General features: G+C 32.8%; 1 protein-coding gene and 1 pseudogene across 1 annotated transcript; one reads left to right on the top strand and one right to left on the bottom strand.

Moving 5' to 3' along the window:
- Positions 1 to 2,466: 2,466 nt before the first annotated feature.
- LOC145002611 (exocyst complex component EXO70A1-like) lies at positions 2,467 to 3,827 on the bottom strand (annotated as a pseudogene).
- A 1,124-nt stretch (positions 3,828 to 4,951) lies between these two features.
- On the top strand, positions 4,952 to 7,137 carry LOC145002064 (cytochrome P450 76C1-like). The gene is made up of 2 exons (XM_078961368.1): positions 4,952 to 5,945; positions 6,378 to 7,137. Exons 1-2 carry the CDS (start codon positions 4,968 to 4,970, stop codon positions 6,996 to 6,998), a joined length of 1,599 nt encoding a protein of 532 aa, XP_078817494.1. The 5' UTR covers positions 4,952 to 4,967; the 3' UTR covers positions 6,999 to 7,137.
- Positions 7,138 to 20,811: the final 13,674 nt, after the last annotated feature.

Raw genomic sequence — 20,811 nt, 5'->3', positions numbered from 1 at the left:
CCTATTAGACACAAAAAGAGGTCAATAATTAAGAAATTACTGAAATATTAAATGTCATTTTTAATATGAAATATAACAATATCTAATTAGAAAAAAGAAAAAACAATCCTGTAAAATTTTACAATACAACAACAATAACCAAATAAATCTTCACAATTATAATATGAAAATTAAATGTCATTTTTAAGAAACAAAATACATACATTTTTATTTAATATTTCAAAAAACAAACATATAAAGATCAATGTGGATTAAAAGTAAATTCAATTGATCAATGTAATTGAGATAAATGTGAAATCTCACTCATCATAAATTTCATTTTCTTATTTTGTTCCTCTCAATATTTGATCCGCTCATCTTGAAATTGTAGTTGCTCTTCTTTAATTACACGAATTTCCTCCTCTAAGGCTTTTGCTTTTTCCTTTTTTAATTCAAGTTCCTTTTGCAACTTTTTGTGCCTAAAACTTGTTTTGTCGAAACAAAACGCCCATTTATATATCCCGATATACAATGTAGTTTTTTCATACAAATTTCATCCGACCTCATTTAGCAATTCATTCTGCATAAAAAACAATTTAGATTAAAAGTAAAACACAAAAGTTATTCATAAGTATGTCAAGATATTAAAAATACCCAAATTTCTTTAGTCTTCTCGTTGATCATTTGATTTTTCTTTTTTGAAAATGTCCAATCTTGTAACGTTAAATAAATGATGCTTCTCTTTCTTTGTTTTTCTGTTTCAAAAGGTTGTTAACGATAAGTTTGTCAATATATATATATATATATATATATATATATATATATATATATATATATATATATATATATATATATATAACAAAGTTGAACTAAAGGAAGAAAACTCTGACAATGCAATGAAAGATTTAAGATATATATTTGTCAACAATCCTTGTAACTGAAATTGTGCCAACAACACATGGAACTTGATTAGATGATTTGTTCTTATTTCTAATGCTAACTTTCTGCAAAAATTAAAGAAGTGAAAAGGATTATGTCATGCAAAATGTAAAGACACATGGAGATTTTTGTAATTATGTGAAGTAAAAACATAGGAACCATTTCTATGAATTTTGCAAAATAAAAAAGCACAAGGGTTGTTTCTGTCATATTTGCAAATCAAAAAAACATGGACCATTTATGTCACTTGTCCACAATATTACACAGGGACAATTCCTGTAATTCTACAAAGTAAAAACACAGGAACCATTTCTGTAAACTTTGAAAAATAAAAAAACACAATGGTTGTTTCTATCATATTTCCAAACCAAAAAACACATGGACCAATTTTATAGTTCTGCAAATTGAATACACAGGGACCAATTCTGTAACTATGCAAAGTAAAAACTCAATGACCATTTATGTCATTTTATCATTTGTTGATATAATTTGGCAAAGAAGTAAAAACCTGAAATTCTTCACTTGCAAATTTTTGATATAATTTTACCCAATCAGCTTCGATTACACCATTTGGAGGATGATTGACTGTTTCCTCTTTTGCAGAAATTTTTTGAAATTAAGGTGCAACCTATATTGCCTGCTTTTATGTTGGTTCTCCTGTTAAAGGAAAAATTGGTAAGTTTTGAAGCAACAACTTCCTCACCAAGAATAACCTATAAAAGAAGGTTAAAACTATGTAAATATATGTCTATAAATGACTCAATCTAATAAGAAATGAGGTGTAACAACTACCATGTTAGGATGTGATTGCAGAGTGCATTCCAAGGCAACATGTGAGGCTTTCTGACCCATTAGCCGAACAAAATAGTAGTACTGATCAATGAAGAAAAAACATTTCTTGATTGCTTAATTTTTGCTAAAAAGTAAGAAAAGAAAATGAAACTTTTTTTCAATTGTGTGGATTTACCTTTTGTTAAATTACAAGATGTATAATGATGTCAGCAGAAAGAGCATGTTGCTAATGAGTTGAGAGTCAACCTAGAAAATAATCAAGAAAGGTGACATGTCTATAATTATATATCTTTAAAGTTAATTGTGGGATGCATAATGATACCTTGCAAATTGTACCAAAACCAACATTAGGTTCCACAAACTGGTTCTTGAGATCTCCATTTAAAGTAACATGTACTCTAACCACCTGCAAAATTCAAAAAAAAAAAAATCCTACACTGATGCTATATATCTTTAAAGTCAATTGTGAAGAATTTTGATATTTGTCTAAAAAAACATAAAGGGGCGAGAAAGGGTTGGGTAGAACCAGATGCAATTCTGTAGACTGTTTCCAACATTAGAAGAAAAACATAGTTCTGGTCAGCTGAAGCGACATCTGATGTTGCTTAATTTTTGTGTACTAATTGTTTGTGGAACTCAATAGTAGACTATGTGGGTTACCGTTTTTCTGTAGTTTCTACTGTAGATCTAAAACTAGCATGATGGCACTTATATTATTGATGACTGATGGTCCTTAGTTCATCATTCGATTTTGCTTCAGCTTATGTAGGGAATCATTATGATCCAAATCAAATGGAGTGCTAATGGAGATTCCTCTTGGTGGTCTGTGAAATCCATGTCTGTAGTAGTTTGCTCGTCTAAGTAGTGAGAAACAGTTGCAGGTCTAGACACGATTAATGCGCCTAGGGTTTTCTTGTAATCTAAAATTAAGCTTATGTAGTTCATCACGTATGCTTATGTAGTTCATCACGTATCTGGTTCATGGATCAATCGTTCCTCCGGGGAAGGGAAATTTAGAAGCCTCGCGAAGAATTGCGTTTTCGAACTCGTTTATCATTCCTCTAGCTGCTTCTGCTAGCCTCGAGAGAATCTCCATCGCTTGAACTCTAAATGATTCGGCTGATTTTCCGTCAAAAACAGTGTCGATATTAGGTAAAAATCATAGAAGGTATCGTGTAAATACAGGATCTTAAATAGCTTCTCCGGAGCACAACGACTGATACTAATGGCTTCGGCAAAGTTAAATAGCTGAACCGTGGGACCTTTAACGGTTTCCATGAAACATGCATCATTTGTCGCTGTTCCTAGACCTTCGAAGATGTGCTCGAAGAGTCTCTTCTCTCTTGCGAACAAAACCCTAACGCACATTTTCGTTGCACACATCCACGTCCCAATCTTCGTATTCAAAGCCTCCCATTCCATCCTTTGGAAATAACTGGTGCTTAATTTCTCAACTCGAAGCTTTTTGAAGCACACATCTACCACAGATTTCCGGACACTACCGTACACCTGGATGCACTATTGGAAGTAGTCGGCGGCGATCATACGCTCCGCGATGCTGCGAAGATCACATACGACATCTGAAGGAATCAGTTCTATCTCGCGAATACTACTCATAGATTTGTAGCTCAAGATTGTATTGCTACTCTCGCTTTGTTCTAGACTAGAGAAGAAGAGCCGTCTCGGGATATGGAGCCTTCTTCACCTCGGCTGCTGTAATCTTCGTTTCCTGGAAACTCGCTAATGGAGGTGCTGGTTCTAGGAGTCAAGTGATTTGATGACATCAACTCAGTAAGTGTCTCTGTCTCAACGGGACTAGCATGGGAGATGATTATGTTACGGAACTCATCCTCAAGTCTAGCCATGGCAATCTGAATACCGTCGTTGATTTTCTTTAACCGCTCCTAGACTCTGGCGGCTCCGTCATCGTCCGATAGAGTAGTTGACTCCATGGATAGTTAGATTCGATCGACTTCTTCTAAGTATCGATCGATCTCTTGGAGATCACCTTCAAAGATCATTTAAACCATGGCATCTTCCGAAGCTGTAGCGTCCCACCGGAGCATGATCTGTTCGGCAGTTTCATAAGATACAGAATCATTCTTTGGCTGCTCCATGAACAATTATCAATATTGGTAGCTTATTCAATTCAGAATCTAGAAATTGAAAAGGGTTTTAATCTCTTTTATTTAGTCAAAATACAAATCCAACCCATGATTTCTCTTTTACAAAAAGTATATATATTATACTGTTTTAATTTTAATATTAATTAATATAATAATATTTTTCATTTGTTATTTGTTTGCAGGTACCAATTCAGTCGGTAAAAGAGCACTTGTTAGAGAAAGGGATTGAAGTTAGGATGTAGTTGATCCATGTGTCAACCACGTGACCAACAGTAAAATATTAATTTATTTATCAGTATGGATCCTGGACCATAAATATTGCAACTTATTTTCTTTGCGGACCATTAGGTTTTGATTGTAAGCTTTTTTTTTTCTATTGTGTTTTTTTCTATTTTTTTCCAAATATTATTATAATAAATATGTTTGATAAGCACAACTCAATATAACCATTCTTTGCAAAATTATGTGTAAAAAAAATACAAACTCTTGTCATTTTCAAAAATAAAAAATATTAATAAAAATATTATAATTTTTATTAACTATATATATATATATATATATATATATATATATATATATATATATATATATATATATATATATATATATATAATCAGTGACCACTATTTTTAATCACTAAACCTCCAATACAGTGATCATTTTTTTGTCACTAAGCTTCTAACGTATTGACCATTATTCTTAGTCATTATATAGTTAACATAGTGATTATTATTTTTTGTCACTAAATAGTTATGATATAAAACAAAAATAGTTTAATTTTTCGCGGTTAAGGGACCAAATTAGTAACCATCACATTGAATTGGTCATTAAATTTGTAGGATTATTAAAATTGACCACTTAATTTCTGGCGACTACGACTGAAAGATGAAAGATGATCGTCACCAAAAATTAGTTAGTAATAAGGACTTTTCTTGTAGTGCCCAATAATACACTTATTCATCAAACTATTACAAAAGTAACCGATAAAATCTAGGCTTAACGTATTTTCTTTTTTCTTTTTACTCAAATATCTAATTATCGCTTTTTTTAGTCAAACATAGCCCATCACTTGGAGTTTAAATTCAACCATCCATTTGTAGCATTCTACACACACATTCATAATTAGCAAAAATGGCACAACTAATAATTAACAACGACGGTTCATGGTTGTGGGAAGTGATGAGCGGCAACAAAGACCAACTTACTCAGCTGGCAGTTGCCACCATTTCAGCAACTATCTTGGCTATTTTATGGCACATATTGAAATCTTTGAGCTCCTTACATGGTGCACCACCGTTGCCACCAGGTCCCCGTTCCTTACCGATTGTAGGTTACCTTCCAATTCTTAGCGGTGACATGCACAAGCAGTTCTGTAACTTGGCTCACATCTACGGGCCCATTTTCAAGTTTCACTTGGGAAGCAAGCTTCATGTCGTTATAAACAGCCCTGACATAGCAAAAGTGGTGGTCCGTGAGCAAGATGAGATCTTTGCTAACCGCAATCCATCAATTTCTGCCTTTACAATGTCTTTTGGAGCCCGAGATGTTATATGGTCTGACAACAACTCAGATTGGCGTAACCTTCGTAAGCTATTTGTCCATGAGGTCCTAAGCAGCAAGAATCTTGAAGCATGCAGGTATTTTCGAAGGGATGAGGTTAGAAAAACTATCAAGAATATTTATAGTAAGATTGGAACCACAATCAACATTAGCGAGATCGCTTTCTTGACCGAGGTTAACGTCCTAACGAGCATGGTTTGGGAAAACACTTCAGATCCATTCGCAAAAGGTAGCCATTTTGTAGCAGAGTTACGGATGATTGCTTCAAATGTTGTTGAACTCATGGGACAGCCGAATGTATCTGACATCTTCCCTAGTCTTGCATGGCTTGATCTACAAGGTGTCTTGAGGAAGACCAAGAAGCTACTTTATCAGGTGGATCAAATTTTCACAAGCATTATTGACGATCGAATCGAATCAAACTCCAGAAAACCTAAGGATGATGTTAGGCCTCAAGGAAAGAAAGATTTTTTACAGATCTTATTAGATCTCATGGGCCACAAAGATGCAACATCCATTAGCAATACCCAAATAAAGGGACTTCTCCTGGTAATCATTGTTATTTAAAACTACATCGAAAAGGCAGAAAAGATACTTCACAAATTAATGGTTTTACATGCTTCACATTTTGTGGGTCGCATCAGATATATATGAAACACGTGCTGAGGAATATATGTTTTTTCACTAAAAAATTTCGTCTTAAGGAAAACTAAACAAATTAACCAAAAGAATCAATAAGTTCAAATACAACTAGAATTATGAAAAAATCTCTAAGAGAGATTTTCAAATTCACAAGCTAAGTGTAAAACTATGTGATAAAAATCCCTCACAATATATTTTTTGATTTTGTCAAAATTATTTTACTAAAACAACTCTCCAGTAAGCTTCTAGTGTGGATGTGCTTCAGAAATAACATGTTTACACGATTTTCCATTTAGTTGAACTACAAAATTGACAATAGTTGGACTTTTGTTGTATCAGGATATTATGGTTGCAGGATCAGAAACGACAACAACACTGATAGAATGGGCAATGGCAGAGATCATGCGAAATCATGACACAATGAAAAGGATTCAAAAAGAATTAGCAGATGTTGTGGGACTTGACAATATTGTCGAAGAATCTCATCTCCTTAAACTACCATACCTAGAAGCTACTATTAAGGAAACATTCCGGTTGCACCCAGTACTGCCTCTCATACTACCACGATCACCAAGCAAGGATTGCATAGTAGCTGGATTCACCATTCCAAAAGGTTGTACAGTGTTTCTGAATGTTTGGTCAATCCATCGTGATCCTAAGTATTGGGACAATCCGTTAAAATTCAATCCAGAGAGGTTCTTGACAAACAAATATGATTTCAAGGGAAGCAATTTAAACTTCTTCCCATTTGGGTCCGGGAGAAGATTGTGCCCAGGGGTTCATTTGGCCGAGAAAATGCAAATGTATATATTGGCTTCACTCTTGCACTCGTTTGACTGGAGCTTGCCTGAAGGTGAAGAACATGACCTATCTGAAAATTTTGGCTTTACACTAAAGAAAAAAGAACCACTCATTGTTGTCCCATCACAAAGGTTGCCAAACGTGAGCCTCTATATGTGATGATTTGGTCAAATATATAAGTTCCAAGTCGTGTATTCGATGGTTTGTCAGGTTGACATAGAAAAAGTGTATTTATATGTATGTTGTGTTTTCACTTTCCAAAATAATAAAATAAAATGAAAGTTCTATTTTATGTTGATATTTTGTTGTTTCATATATTCTTATCTATTATGAAATATCTTCTTTAATAATATATAAAACCTGTAACTATTATATGTGTTGAAACTTGAAACTGGATTATACGAGCCATATATTTGTGATTGACCCTATCCATGTATTTGTATACTAATTTAAATCCCATCGCGTTTATGAATAGTGGATTTTTGTAATTCGGATTTTAACCACAACAATTTTGTTATTTTTCAATTTTCATGCCTTGACTCTTTGTTTTCAGATTTTTACCACCCCATTATTAAGTTTTGCATCCACAGCCTCAAATCTCAATTTAGTCTGTCTCCTCCCATCTCACTAGTCACTCATTGTGATGTACGAGGATAATTAATCTCTTATTTTGTCTTTGATTTTTTTAGCAAAAACGTACATTGCCGTTGTTGTAGGAGGTGGTGCGATGACCTGGGCTGTCAGTGGCAGTGACTAGAGAGGAGGTGGCTGAAGTTTGTTCACGGATCAGATAGTGCAATGGCTTGCTAGGGAAGAACTATACTCATACCTGAGAGCGAACCCTTTGTCCGACCCGAATCTCTTGTCTCTATTGGAGAATCATACGATAAACCATGACAATGGGGAGGTTGTATGCGTTTTACTTGGTGACACCGAGTAAAGTCGGGGAGTTACGTTTTTTTAACGTTTAAACCCTAAGTTTAATATTCTTCTCAATTGTAGATTATTTTGATGACAGCATCAATTTTTGTGGTTTTCACGGTTATCTATTATATTGATTGCAGTTTAGGGCTTTAACACCATCTCCAACCCACTTTCATTTTCCCACTAAAAATGGAATATAAAATAGGGTAAATAGTGTATCATCTCCAACTCTACTCTATTTTTTACCTTATTTTTGCTCCCAAAAAGTATATTCCGTTCTTCTAACTTATATAAATTGTCAAATACACTCATTCTATTAATTTAGTTTTAACAAACATATAATCTATAACTTTTTCATTACAATAATATTAAATAAATAATATTATATTTATAATACGTAATTATAAGCTTTTGTAAAATACGTTATTATGTTTTAAAATTTGAATATGTATTTAAATTTGAATATAAAATTAATAAACAAAAAAAATTATATTTATAATTAATTAATATAATTTAATTTATAACACAATATTATAAGTATTAAATATTACATTTAAACAATAAGTAGTATATAAAAAACCAGAAATATATAAATATATAAAACGAGAGACTAAAACCGACAACTCAAAGTTCATCTTCATTTTGGGAGAAATGAATAGTATAACACCATATTTGGTGTTATACTATTCATTTCCCCGAAAGAAGGAAAAAATAGGTTATGTTTGGAGAGGAATTGGAAAAGAAACGAGGAAAATAATGGAGAATGGAAGTGGGTTAAAAGATGCTCTTCTTTCCCGTTTGTGAAGGTAAATAGGAGAACAAATTTCTTTCGATTTCCTTACTTTCAAATTATGATCCAGTTTGTTGTGTTTTCAAAATTTAGAGCTCCTTTTTCCATGTTTATCAATCGGGGTTCTTTCCCCTCGATAGAGAAGTCAAAGTGATGTAAGTTTTCTTTCTCTTTCAGTGAAAACGACACTATAGACCATGGTTTTGGGGATGTGTTGTGGCGGTGGTTGTACTTTGTTGGCAGCTTGGTTTTGGGTATTTCACCATGTGTCGCTTCTTTTAAGCTCACGTACTTGATACCATTTTTCCTGTTTTGCAAAACAAAATTAAAGATTAGTTAGTCTGTATTTAGGTCCTGTATACTATTTTTATCATGATTTGTTGCTTTTTATCAACATTCTGATGCTTTCATATGTATTTTTTTTGCAAATTCATGGAAAAGGCAAGCAAAATCCAGGATGTAATAGATGCAATTGGGGAGCCAATTCAAGAGGTCTTCCATCGCCACCTCTTCAGGCTGTGTAGTAGATGCAATCACAAACAAAATCGTTGGTACCTTTTGGACGCCCCATGCTTCTAAATTCACTTTTTTATATTCTCATGGCAATGCTACAGATTTGGGTGACTCGATATCATGAAGTATCTTTATCCTTATCTTTTTCCATTTTGTGTTTCAATACATATTTTCATTGCGTTATTTTTGGGGAGTGATTGTATGGGTGTTCATGATATCTCTATTTTTTTTTTCATATTTAGTTCATCTCTGTTCTCATGTGTTTCAATCAAAGAATCTTAGGTACTGTTACTTGATTAAATTTACACATGTGGATCCAATGATAACTGATAAGTGTTTATATATTTTGAATATAATTGTTTATGTTTAATATTAAGTGTCTTTTGATGTTCTTTTTGTAGTATTTGAGTGTTTGTTTGATCAAAAAGTGAAAGAATTTGGTTCTTGGCTTTTTGACTTTGGAGCTCATGGATTGTGCAATAATGTAAATTGTAAATTTTCCCATCTGTTACATTTTTATTACCACTTACATTTATGTAAGGTTCAAGTGTAAGTGATTCTATAAAAAAGTACTACATTTTCATAATTACTGAAAATAATGGAAGGACATTCTCAATACTCATGAGATGTGAAAGAATAATAGTAGGAAGTAGGATGAAAACTTTTGGGGGTATGGTAATTTTTTTTCTATCAACTCTCTAGCTTATAGTTACTCCACCAGAAATCTCAAAGACAAAATAACAACCAAGGACAATTTTGTCTAGATGAGAACATCACCACCAAATGAAGGAAATGTTGGATATCTCCAAAATTGTAGTTCTATGAATCTTGAATTTTTAATCTTTAGGATGATGAGGACTCTAAAGAGCTTGAAAATGTGACTAGCAAAGTCGATGATGTTGTTGTAGCTTGTGTCGTTATGAGGATAATACGAGTCATCTAGAGGCATCTGATTTATATAGCATATAGAATTTTGTGTTGTTCTTTTTATTTTGATATGCTAATTTGTGTGTTTTAACAAATTTCGATAGTAGATGGAGAAAAAAGTAATATTCATGTAGTTTCAGACATCTTTAGGTCCCATTACACATCTACTCTAATAAATGAAAATGACTTTGCCACATGTCCTTTTCTCATAAGATTAGCCACATGTCATTTTGTCATAATTTGAGATATATTTATTTTCCATTTGTCATTACTTTAATTTTCATTTTTAATATATCATTAATTTACTTTCCATAAATTAAACCTACCATAATTACTATCAAATTTTAAATTTTAAATTTTAAATTTCAAATTCAATTCCAAATAAATTTGCAGTTTAAACATTTATGTTTAATATTTTGTTATAATTAACCCGTTTACTACACACTAAACACATAATTTTAATTAATTTATTTTTTGCATGTTTTTTTTTCTCATAATTTTCACTTATTTCAATTTCAAATTCAAATAAAATTTCTATTTAATTGTTCGTACTTAACATTTTGTTTTAATAAACCCGTATATTATACGGGTCTCACAACTAGTGACAATATAAATCAAAAGAGATTAAATATCCTTCTATCTTTTCTTCCTACTTGTATTCATATACATGTAAAATGGTGACATGTGTTATATTTGGATAAGATTAATAACATTTAAATATATGTTAGGTGTGAGATACATGTATTACATGAGTTTATCTAAAACAAATTAAATATGAAATTTTAACAATTTATAAAGTTTGAATTTATAAGAAAAAAATGAGAAAAATTTTGAATTATTAAAATTAATGAGACTTAAATGTATTGAATACATTACATATATATAAACTTTTACTAATAAATACCTTACATATATATTACATTACATATTAAATATATAATTTTAATTTAACAAAAGGAAAAAATACAATAAAATGATAACTGGAAATTATAAAACTTAAAATTTTTAGAAAATATCATGTGTTCAAATGAAGGAGAAGAGGACATGTAGCAAAAAGCTCTTTATTTATTAGGTAGGATTATTGCAATTATTACATTAAAATATTATGTTGAATTTAATAAAATAGAAAAACTCGTAAAATGATATTTGAAAAAAAGTTAATTCAAAATAACCACGAAATAATATTTGTCAAATTGAATGAAAGTGGGACATGTGGCAAAAAAAAAAAAAAACTTTAATTTATTAGAGTAGATTTATCATCATTTCAAATGGGTAGAGAAATATATGTTGGAAAAAAAGTAGAAGGATATTTAATTTCTCTAAAACAAAACACGAGACATATATGTGTATGGTACAAGAATGACAACTTTTTGGCCTACCGAAAATATACATCTTTAAATCCTCGTATGTGTAAAAGACATTAATACCCTCAACAAGGTCAAAATAATAAAGTTACTTATGTCAAGTGATGATTATTAGTGGAAGAAGATCAAATTAAGAGTGAAAACTTACTAAAAAATAAACATTTTTTTAAATAACCAGCAATATTCATATGTTATAGCTCATTAATATTGTATAGTGATAGCAAATTTTATAGCACAGTAGGCTCTATGGAACTAGCAATTGAAATATCGGATCTTGATGTTGTAGGTTGATTTTATTTCGCTTATCCGTTTTGTTTCAATTTATCATATTTATGATACGTTTATTTACCTTATGTGTTCCATCAAGTACGTACACACCCCATATGGCTGTTGCTCCTAAGTCTACATTTGGTAACTATATAGATCAATGAAATTAAACTTAGTTGCATAATATTATATGTTGTAAAGTTTCTTAATCATTTTTATATCTTTTATTTTAAATATATTTTTTAACATTTTTTTTCCTTTGTCAATTTTGTTTCAATATATATCATTATCGTTAGACATTAATCTTTTTTTTGGAAAATAAATATTTTAATTATTTTATAAAGTTTTTTACTTTACCTATTTCTACACTTGCTAACTAAATTTATGAAATTAAACGCTTTTGCCTAATACTGTGTGCTCAATTTCCGCTTGAAATAAAAGCTTTTACCATAGCTATTGTAAACATAAACAGGAAAGTCAAGAACTTTATAAAAATGACTAAAATATTTATTTTCCAAAAAAAAGAAAAAGATTAATTTCTATTGAAGAATTAATCATATACACATTGGTTTCAATATTTACGAAAATCAGTGTATCAGTGAGAAACTACCAAACAAAAATAGAAGTGGGTCTAGACATCAATAGTGATGGGGGATTGCCTCTTGCTTTGCTTTGCTTATGTAAGATGGATCATAAGACCCCAAGTTCTTAACTCTTTTCTAAGCTGGTAATTCTATCTCCTCAATTATTATTTTTAAATAAGGTTTGTCTCAACACCAATAAAGTAACAGTTTAATGTAATTTAGGTGAATTATTTAGAATTTGGTTTTTTTTTGAGGATCTCTATCTTTGAAATCTGATAACACAACTTTGTACTTGATTATTCTATCCAACTATAACAATCTCATCGGTTTACAAAGAAATTAAAATTACAGTTGGGTAATAGAAAGAAATAAAAGTAGAATGCTATAATGTGCAAACATATAAAAGTACAGTTGTTAATTGCGTTCAACACTTTGCCAGTACTTATCTTTTTTGGTTATTAGACGTTGTGTTCTCTTGGGTTTCTCAAGGCCAATTGACATTGACAGGTGAGAACATTGTCATATAATTATATCAAAGAGAAATTACAAAGGCTCTCAGAGAAAATCATGTAGACTAAAAGGAATAAAGCGGATATAAATACTAACTAGACAGAAACTCTAATGGGTTAAAGACAAAAAAGAGCTCATAAACAAGCAGGCTAATAATATAGACTAACATCCTCCCTCAAACTCACAATGCCGCAGCAATAAGCATTGAGAGTTTCTCACATAAGAACCGAAACTGAGAAGTCGATAAAGTCTTCGTAAAGATATCCGCAAGCTACAAAGTTGATGAAACAAATGGAAGCGAAATGGTCCCAGGCTGCAGATGATGACGAGTAAAATGACAATCAATCTCAATGTGCTTCGTTCGCTCATGAAAAACAGAATTCTTCGCAATTTGTATCGCACTTTTATTATCACAATTCAAGGGAGTAGGTGCTGAAATGTAAAATCTCATATCCGCAAGCAGTCACCGTAACCAGATAATCTCGCATGTAGTTACTGTCATAGCACGATATTCAGCCTCCGTGGAAGATCTAGAGACAACATCATGTTTCTTGGGCTTCCATGAAATAAGAGACTCTCCAATAAATACACAAAATCCAGTGGTAGACTTACGATCATGACGATCACCATCCCAATCAACATCACTATAGGCACATAACTCAAGAGATGACATCGAGGGAAACAAGAGATTCTGAAACTGAGTGCCATGAAGATATCTCAGAATACGAAGAACAGCTCCCCAATGAATAGAGGTAGGTGCAGTAACAAACTGACTGACAATATGAACAGCATGAGCAATATATGGATGAGTGAATGTGAGATAAACCAAACTTCCCACCACAGTATGATAAAGATTCAGATTAGACAAAGGAACACCATCAGTAGGAGAGTATCGAGCATTGCTTTCAAGAGGGGTATCAATAGTCCGATTGTTAGAAAGTCCCGCCCGTGTAAACAAGTCAGATATATATTTAGTTTGGGAAAGAAGGTACCCTTTCTTAGACTGAGCGACCTCAATACCCAAGAAATAACGCAGTAAGCCCAAATCCTTCATAGTAAATCGACGAGCTAGATCATGCTTCAAAGACTCAATGCCACCATGGTCATCACCTATAATAATCATGTCATCTATATATAAGGACAGAAGAATCCATCCTGCACTCGAGCATCTAACAAATAGAGTAGAATCGTGATTACTTTGGACAAACCCAAGAGAGGTAATCATTGTAGAGAATTTCTCAAACCAAGCACGAGGGGCTTGCTGAAGCCCATACAAAGCTTTGCGAAGCTGACAAACCTCGCCCGTTCGGTGTTGAATTCCTGGAGGAGGGGTCATATAAACCTCTCCATGAAGGTCATCATTCAAAAAGGCATTTTTGACATCCATTTGAAAGATCTTCCACTGTCGAATGGATGCAACTGCAATCATAGTACGAATTGTCGTCATCTTTGCAATTGGGGCAAATGTCTCCTCGTAGTAAAAACCATATTGTTGGGAATACCCTTTTGCTACAAGTCTAGCCTTATATCGTTCAACAAAGCCATCAGCTTTTGCTTTTATCTTGTACACCCAACGACAACCTATCATATGTTTCCCAAGAGGAAGAGAAACCAAATCCCATGTATGAGTCTGATGAAGAGCATTCAGTTCTTTAGCCATAGCATTCTGCCAAAGAGGATTTGAAACGGCTTCTCTATATGATTCAGGTTCAGACATATGATGGATGCTTGCTATAAATGAAGCAAACGGTCCTGAATATGTAGAGTAAGAAAAATTTGGTAGCTTGGTGGACTTGCCAGGATGAGAAGCTCTCCTGGGGGGTGGTGGAGGAGGAGGATCTTCAACTTCAGTAATCGGATGAGCAGGCTTAGGAACAAGTGGAGTCGAGGCACCCTCTGAAGAAGTGGGTGTGTCATGTGCTGAGGGATCATGTGGCATAGATGAGTCTTGAGCCTCTATATCTTCATTAAAAGGATCAATACGCAGAAGATCATTCTTTGTTACATTATGGGTTGTAGCAAGAATCAAGTAGAAAGGAATATGTTCCAAAACAGAAACGTGCCGAGAAACATATAACTTTTAACTCACAGGATCATAACAACGGTATCCTTTCTGACCAATCCCATACCCTAAAAATACACAAATAGCAGATTTCTGCCCCAGCTTGTTCCTTTCAACATGAGGACAAAGAACAAAACAAGTACATCCACAAACTCGTAAAGAAGAGTAGTCTGGTGGATGACCATATAACTTCTCAGAAGGAGATATTCCTGAATTTAATGAAGTAGGGATACGATTAATCACATACACAACAGTTAGGACTGCTTTTCCCTAAAAGGCACTAGGGACCTGCGTAGATAGGAGCAATAAGCGGGTAGTCTCAACAATATGACGATGTTTTCGTTCTGCCAAACCGTTTTACTGAGGTGTGTCAGTACACGAAGACTGGTGTATGCTACCATCAGAATCAAGTAACTGGGTGAATTCATTAGAGGTATATTCACCCCCTAAGTCACACCTGAAGCACTTAATCACAACCGAATGTTGAGTTTTAACAATAGCTCTAAAATTGTTGTAAATAATCTGAGAATGAAAGGAGTAACAAACCAGCGGAAGCAATCACTTGAATAAAGAATCAACAACAATTATGAACCAACAGCAGCAACGAACCAACAGTAGAAACGAACCGACAGCAACAACGAATCAACAGTAGCAACAAATCAACATATCAAAAAAAAAGGACGAGTACCAGTGATAATGAATGAAAATAGCATGCCACAGATAACTGCTACAAAGACTTCTAACAACGTATCAAACCTCCACTCTGACACCATGAGAACATTTTCATATGATTATATCAAAGAGAAATTACAAGGGTTCTCAGAGAAAAGCATGTTGACTACAAGGAATAAAGCGGATACAAATACTAGCTAGACAGAAACCCTAATGGGCTAAAGACAAAAAAGAGCCCATAAACAAGCGGGGTAATAATATAGACTAACAACAGGTACCTCTAACTAAACTCATTACCTACAAATATGCTAAAACAAAGAGTCACCACTTATTAGGAAGTATATAATGTCCTTTTGGAAGCTTGGATACTATAATACATAGATAAGTGAAAGCATGCTCCTATATTTTGTATTTAGTCTATCAAAAATCCCTTAGATATGATTGATCCCTCAGTTTCAGTTTCTACACAGGGATAAATGGCGACAAGAAACCAAACAAAAAAAATGATCTTTAGTTCACCACAGGCTCACTCCCTAGTTTGTTATATATTATACCAATTAATATAAAGTAGGGGTGTGTATGGGCCCTTTGGTCCGGTTATTTGTCAAAACCAAACCATAACCATTACAATTGGTTAAGGTATTTTGATAGCCATTGGGTAGTGGTTAATACTAGATTTAGTTATCGGTTAATGGTCATTCTTGGTTAACCATAGTGGTCGAAAATAACATAGAAATAAAAATAAATTTCTATAGAATTTGAAAAACATAAAACTCATTGCTGTAAAAAGTGAATAATTTTGTATATATAATTGTATAGATAAAATATTACTTATTTATCTTATATCCAAAATCCAAATAATTACCCTTTAAATTTTAAATTCCTAATATAATTACATACAATATATATAATATTATGTTATATTAAAAACATTTCTTAGTATTATTGGTTCTGTTTGGTATATAGTGGTTCGTTTTCAGTTCAAAAACACAATTGAATCATATGTATTCGATTAATCAAAATTAGAAACTGCATCATATATTTTAGTAATGGTTATATCGGTTAATTTGGTTTTGGTTTGGTTTGTCGGTTAAAATGTTGAACCTAAGGCGACGTATATATATTATGAATTAAAATACTAATTTTTTTTCTTCCATCTGTACAACTTGTCAAACTCAAACTTTCACACCTGTTAACAACTCAATGCAAATAAATTTTTTATTAGTGAAATATAGTTTATAATTCAATTTTATTATATTAAAATTTACTAAAACTATTACTAATTAGTATTTTTCTCAAAATAACTAAATTATCGAGATTGAATCTTATAATATATTGATATTATGTTTTTGTTATGCAACCTAACTGAATATAACATTCCTACGCATTTGTACCATTTGATCTCATTTTCGGAGTTGCATTCTGTCCAGCGATCATTTCAGTCTGAGCGGTGATTTTCTCACTATACTTGTAGGTTAAAGGCATCAATGCCGACCCAGTAGATTGTGTATTCTGGTTTACAATGTAGTATGTGGTTGTAACCTAGAGATCAACCTAATGGTATGTTGACTAATTATATGTTATTTGTTTATGGATTTATATTATATGTTCTATATATGTCGACATGGTATGGTGGGGTTGAGGTAGGATTGCTTCGTGCGGTAGCCAACAAACCCAAGAGCAAGTCACACATAAGTTGTCGGCCTGTAAAGCAAGCCATAGTTATGTTCTGGGCTCGGGAGCAGGCCAGATATGAGTCGTGGGCCTGAAGGGCAAGCCAACCTCATACTTTGGGCTCAGGGGTATTCCATTCAGTTAGTTATAGCCTCAATATATGTTGTTATATGTTTTTGTGTGTTGGTATTTGAATGGAACTCACTATGCTTTGACTTACTGTTTCAGGTACTTTTGACGATCATAGGAAAGTGAAGGCATGACCATAAGCATCCTCCAATTTTATGATATTGGTTTTTGGGACACTCTGAGATGACTTTACCTTTGAAACAATGGTTCCTTTTTGTAAACAATTATGGATAATGGATGTTTTTTTTTTCAAAAAAATTAAATTTTTATGATTTTTGGAGTGTTACAGGTTCTAGTACTTCTTAAGTATTAGTAGCGAAGCTCTGGGGCGCTAGAGAGCCCGGTGGAAAAGATTTCTCAGTTTCAAAGTTCTGCCCACGTAATTCCCGATATTTCGCAAAACAACCTGTAAGTTGAGCTATTCTTACCGTGCTTTAAGTATAAGTTATATTTATGTTTATAAATGTGATTGTGAACTTATAAATAAGATTTATCAGTAATACCAGTCGATCTACTTATGGGAATGATGACAATGCTAGACCAGTGAGGTGTTTAAAGTAGATTTTCCAAACAATATATCCTTATATGCCAAACGGATCCTACATCCAATACGATCTTACATGGTTGTTTCTTATCAGCTATAAGTCAGTATGTCGTTTGGGATTATTAGCAAATCTATGAAACTATAATTATAGTCGTGAGTAATATAAACAATAACCGAACGTAATAACATATATATATATATATATATATATATATATATATATATATATATATATATATATATATATATATATATATAAGTTCTCTTAAAGGAAAAGGTTGAAGCGTAGTTGGAGCGAAGAATTAACTAAGAGTCTTTCAGCTTTAACAAGGTAAATGTGTAGTTACATTCAAGTGTATAATTATAATATAAGTATGTATTGCTTGAGTGTTATTTATATATTAATTGCTTATTATCTATATTTTTTTAGCTGGTCTTATGTATTAAATTATAATGGTAACATTTGATCAAGAAACTTTATTTGAAGTATATTTCTTCAATTATAGTCTCATGTAATTATAAATTAAGACTTTTAAATGTTGTGTTAGTTCAGAGTAAGTTGAATATCTGAGTAGTCTCGTAGTTAGGTAATGTGTGAGATTTAAAGTGGGTTGTAGTAGTCCTCCTCTTTTTTGACAGTCAGTAGTGGCAAGTCTTGATTAGACAACCAACGGGTATGTATGGAGTATCTTGACAAAACTACAAATTTAGTCCTTATGGTTTGTAAAAATCTTTGGATGGATCGAAGACAACAACCCCCGATGAGGTTTTGTTGTTGGTTGATTTATGTTTGCTAGATTTGTTGGTTGATTTATGTTTGTTTCGATGAGATTGAATCAATGAATAAATGTGACTTAAATGAATCTGATTTCTCTGAAAGGGTTCTCGATCCAAATATTGAAAAAGGACTCCCGATTCATTTCTCCAAGAACAACATAAGACCAACATATGTTTCTAATTTCTTCCCTATTAAATTCAAGAATTGGAAAGCTTTCAACTTTCAATGGTTGAGAGATGTGTGAGTCATTCAACTGCGAATTGTGTTTTGGCTGAGAGATATGTGGAGAGGGATTATTTTGATTTTATTGATGATGATTTGTTTGGGAGTGATTCCAGTTTCTTCAGTGTGCATCTAATGTCATATTCCAATCTCCTGATAATCGTTAAGCACCATCATATCAATGACACATCAACACCTTCAGATCCAAGCTTTGACGATTCTGGTGGTGGAGGATGATTCATCGCTAATCAAGCTATCTTCAAAGCAGGTGAAGGGTGAAGAAGAAGATGGGAGAGAGAGTGAAAGAGAAAGGGAAGGGTTGGGTGGAGTGAAAGAGAGAAGGGAGGGTCGGATAGAGTGATAGGGTGGGATATGTTAGTTTTTTTAATTAAAAAAGGTATTAAATAAATATATAAAATACAAAAAAGAAAATAAGTTGGCATAATTATATTTTCAATTTTTTTTGGACTAAAATCGTAGAAAGGTTTTGATTTTGGACCTGCCATGCAAGTTTAAAACTTTTTGGACCCTATCCAAAGATTTTTGTAAGCCACAAGGACTTAATTTGTAGTTTTGTCGAGTATCTTCTGAGTATGATGGAAACAATTGATTATTCTAGACGGTCTTGTAAATTACGTTGCTAGTGTAGATTTATAACCATTAGACATATATAAAATGAGATACCATATTTATCAAACAATTACGCAACCGATTCATCACGTTAGGTGATTCTTCTAGATAGTCGTTGAACTAGGATTTTGAGAATGGGTTGGACCGATGTTTCGCTAGAGTGTCTGATAGATATTTAGTTTGGATTTATATATCTATATTTTTTGGAAAATATTTGTTTTGCAGGATTATTAATATAATTTAATATCATTAATTATTATGGTCTTGAAAACCATATGTATCTCATTAGGTTTCAAAAACTTGACACGCTTAAAATGTATGCATCACAGGTAGCGGTACTAAGGTTGCTGAAACATAAGTTAGAATGCCAGGTGAATTAAGAGACAAACTTGTAATACTATCCAGGACCTTAGTTTTTATTCTATAACCTATGTTGGGTATTTAATTATGACTGAAGGGCCATAAAATGGTTTAGGCTAGGCTTAGCATGTGAATTGTCTTGGTCTTGTGTTTGTATTTCACTTTGTTATGTTTTTGGTCTTTAATGTATTTACGGCCGTAAACGTGTTTACGGCAGCAAACCTTGTTTGCGGTCGAGATAAGTATAAATAGCGTTAGTGTTGGCCTTTTTGGGGGTTGGTGGCTATAGTGTTTACGGTTGGTCTTTAGTTGTACTTGACGATTTTAATATTCAATCGTGTGCAAGCTCATTTGATTCATCTGATTGTGGTGTTTCCGTTTTTATTCTTATTTGATTACTAGTTTAAGATCCTTATTTGGACCTAAAAATTGGTATCAGAGCGGTAAACTGGTATCACACTCATCCGATAGAGATTTTTGAATGTTCAAGCTGTCATTTTAGTGTTTGTTCGTTGGATTCTGCATTTTGGACTTGGAAGGAACTATTCTTGTCTGAAAAATTACGAGTTTTACATGAAAATTGAGAGTTTACTGCCCACCGTAAACTCCATTCACTGTCCATTCAAACACCGTAAACTCTGAATATCCCTTCACCGTGAACTCTTTCGAAGAACGGTAAACAAATTTTGAAGAATCGTAAACTGCTTAGACCGTAAACACCTTAGATCGTAAACAACTTAGACAATAAACACCACATCGTAAACTCTGTTTATGACTGTAAACGTGTTTACGGTTGCAAACCATTAATTGGATACATCAAACGTAAACAATTTTACCGAAAACTTTTGAAGCTATTAAAACACTTTACTTTCAAAATGGATTCTCAAACTCACTTTCAAGAACTTGATGCTGTTATGGGCACTACTACCCGCATTCCAAGGTTGATGTCTGCTGAAGGTTTTCTTGAGTGGAAATACAGAATTGAGAAGTACATCAAGATGAAAGATTTCAAGATCTGGAGA

The sequence above is a fragment of the Lactuca saligna genome, chromosome 6 (genome assembly GCF_052625555.1).
Source record: "Lactuca saligna cultivar CGN05327 chromosome 6, ASM5262555v1, whole genome shotgun sequence".
In the NCBI taxonomy this organism is placed as follows: Eukaryota; Viridiplantae; Streptophyta; class Magnoliopsida; order Asterales; family Asteraceae; genus Lactuca; species Lactuca saligna.
The sequence above is the reverse complement of the archived record's forward strand: the minus strand, read 5'-3'. Positions and strand labels throughout refer to the sequence as shown.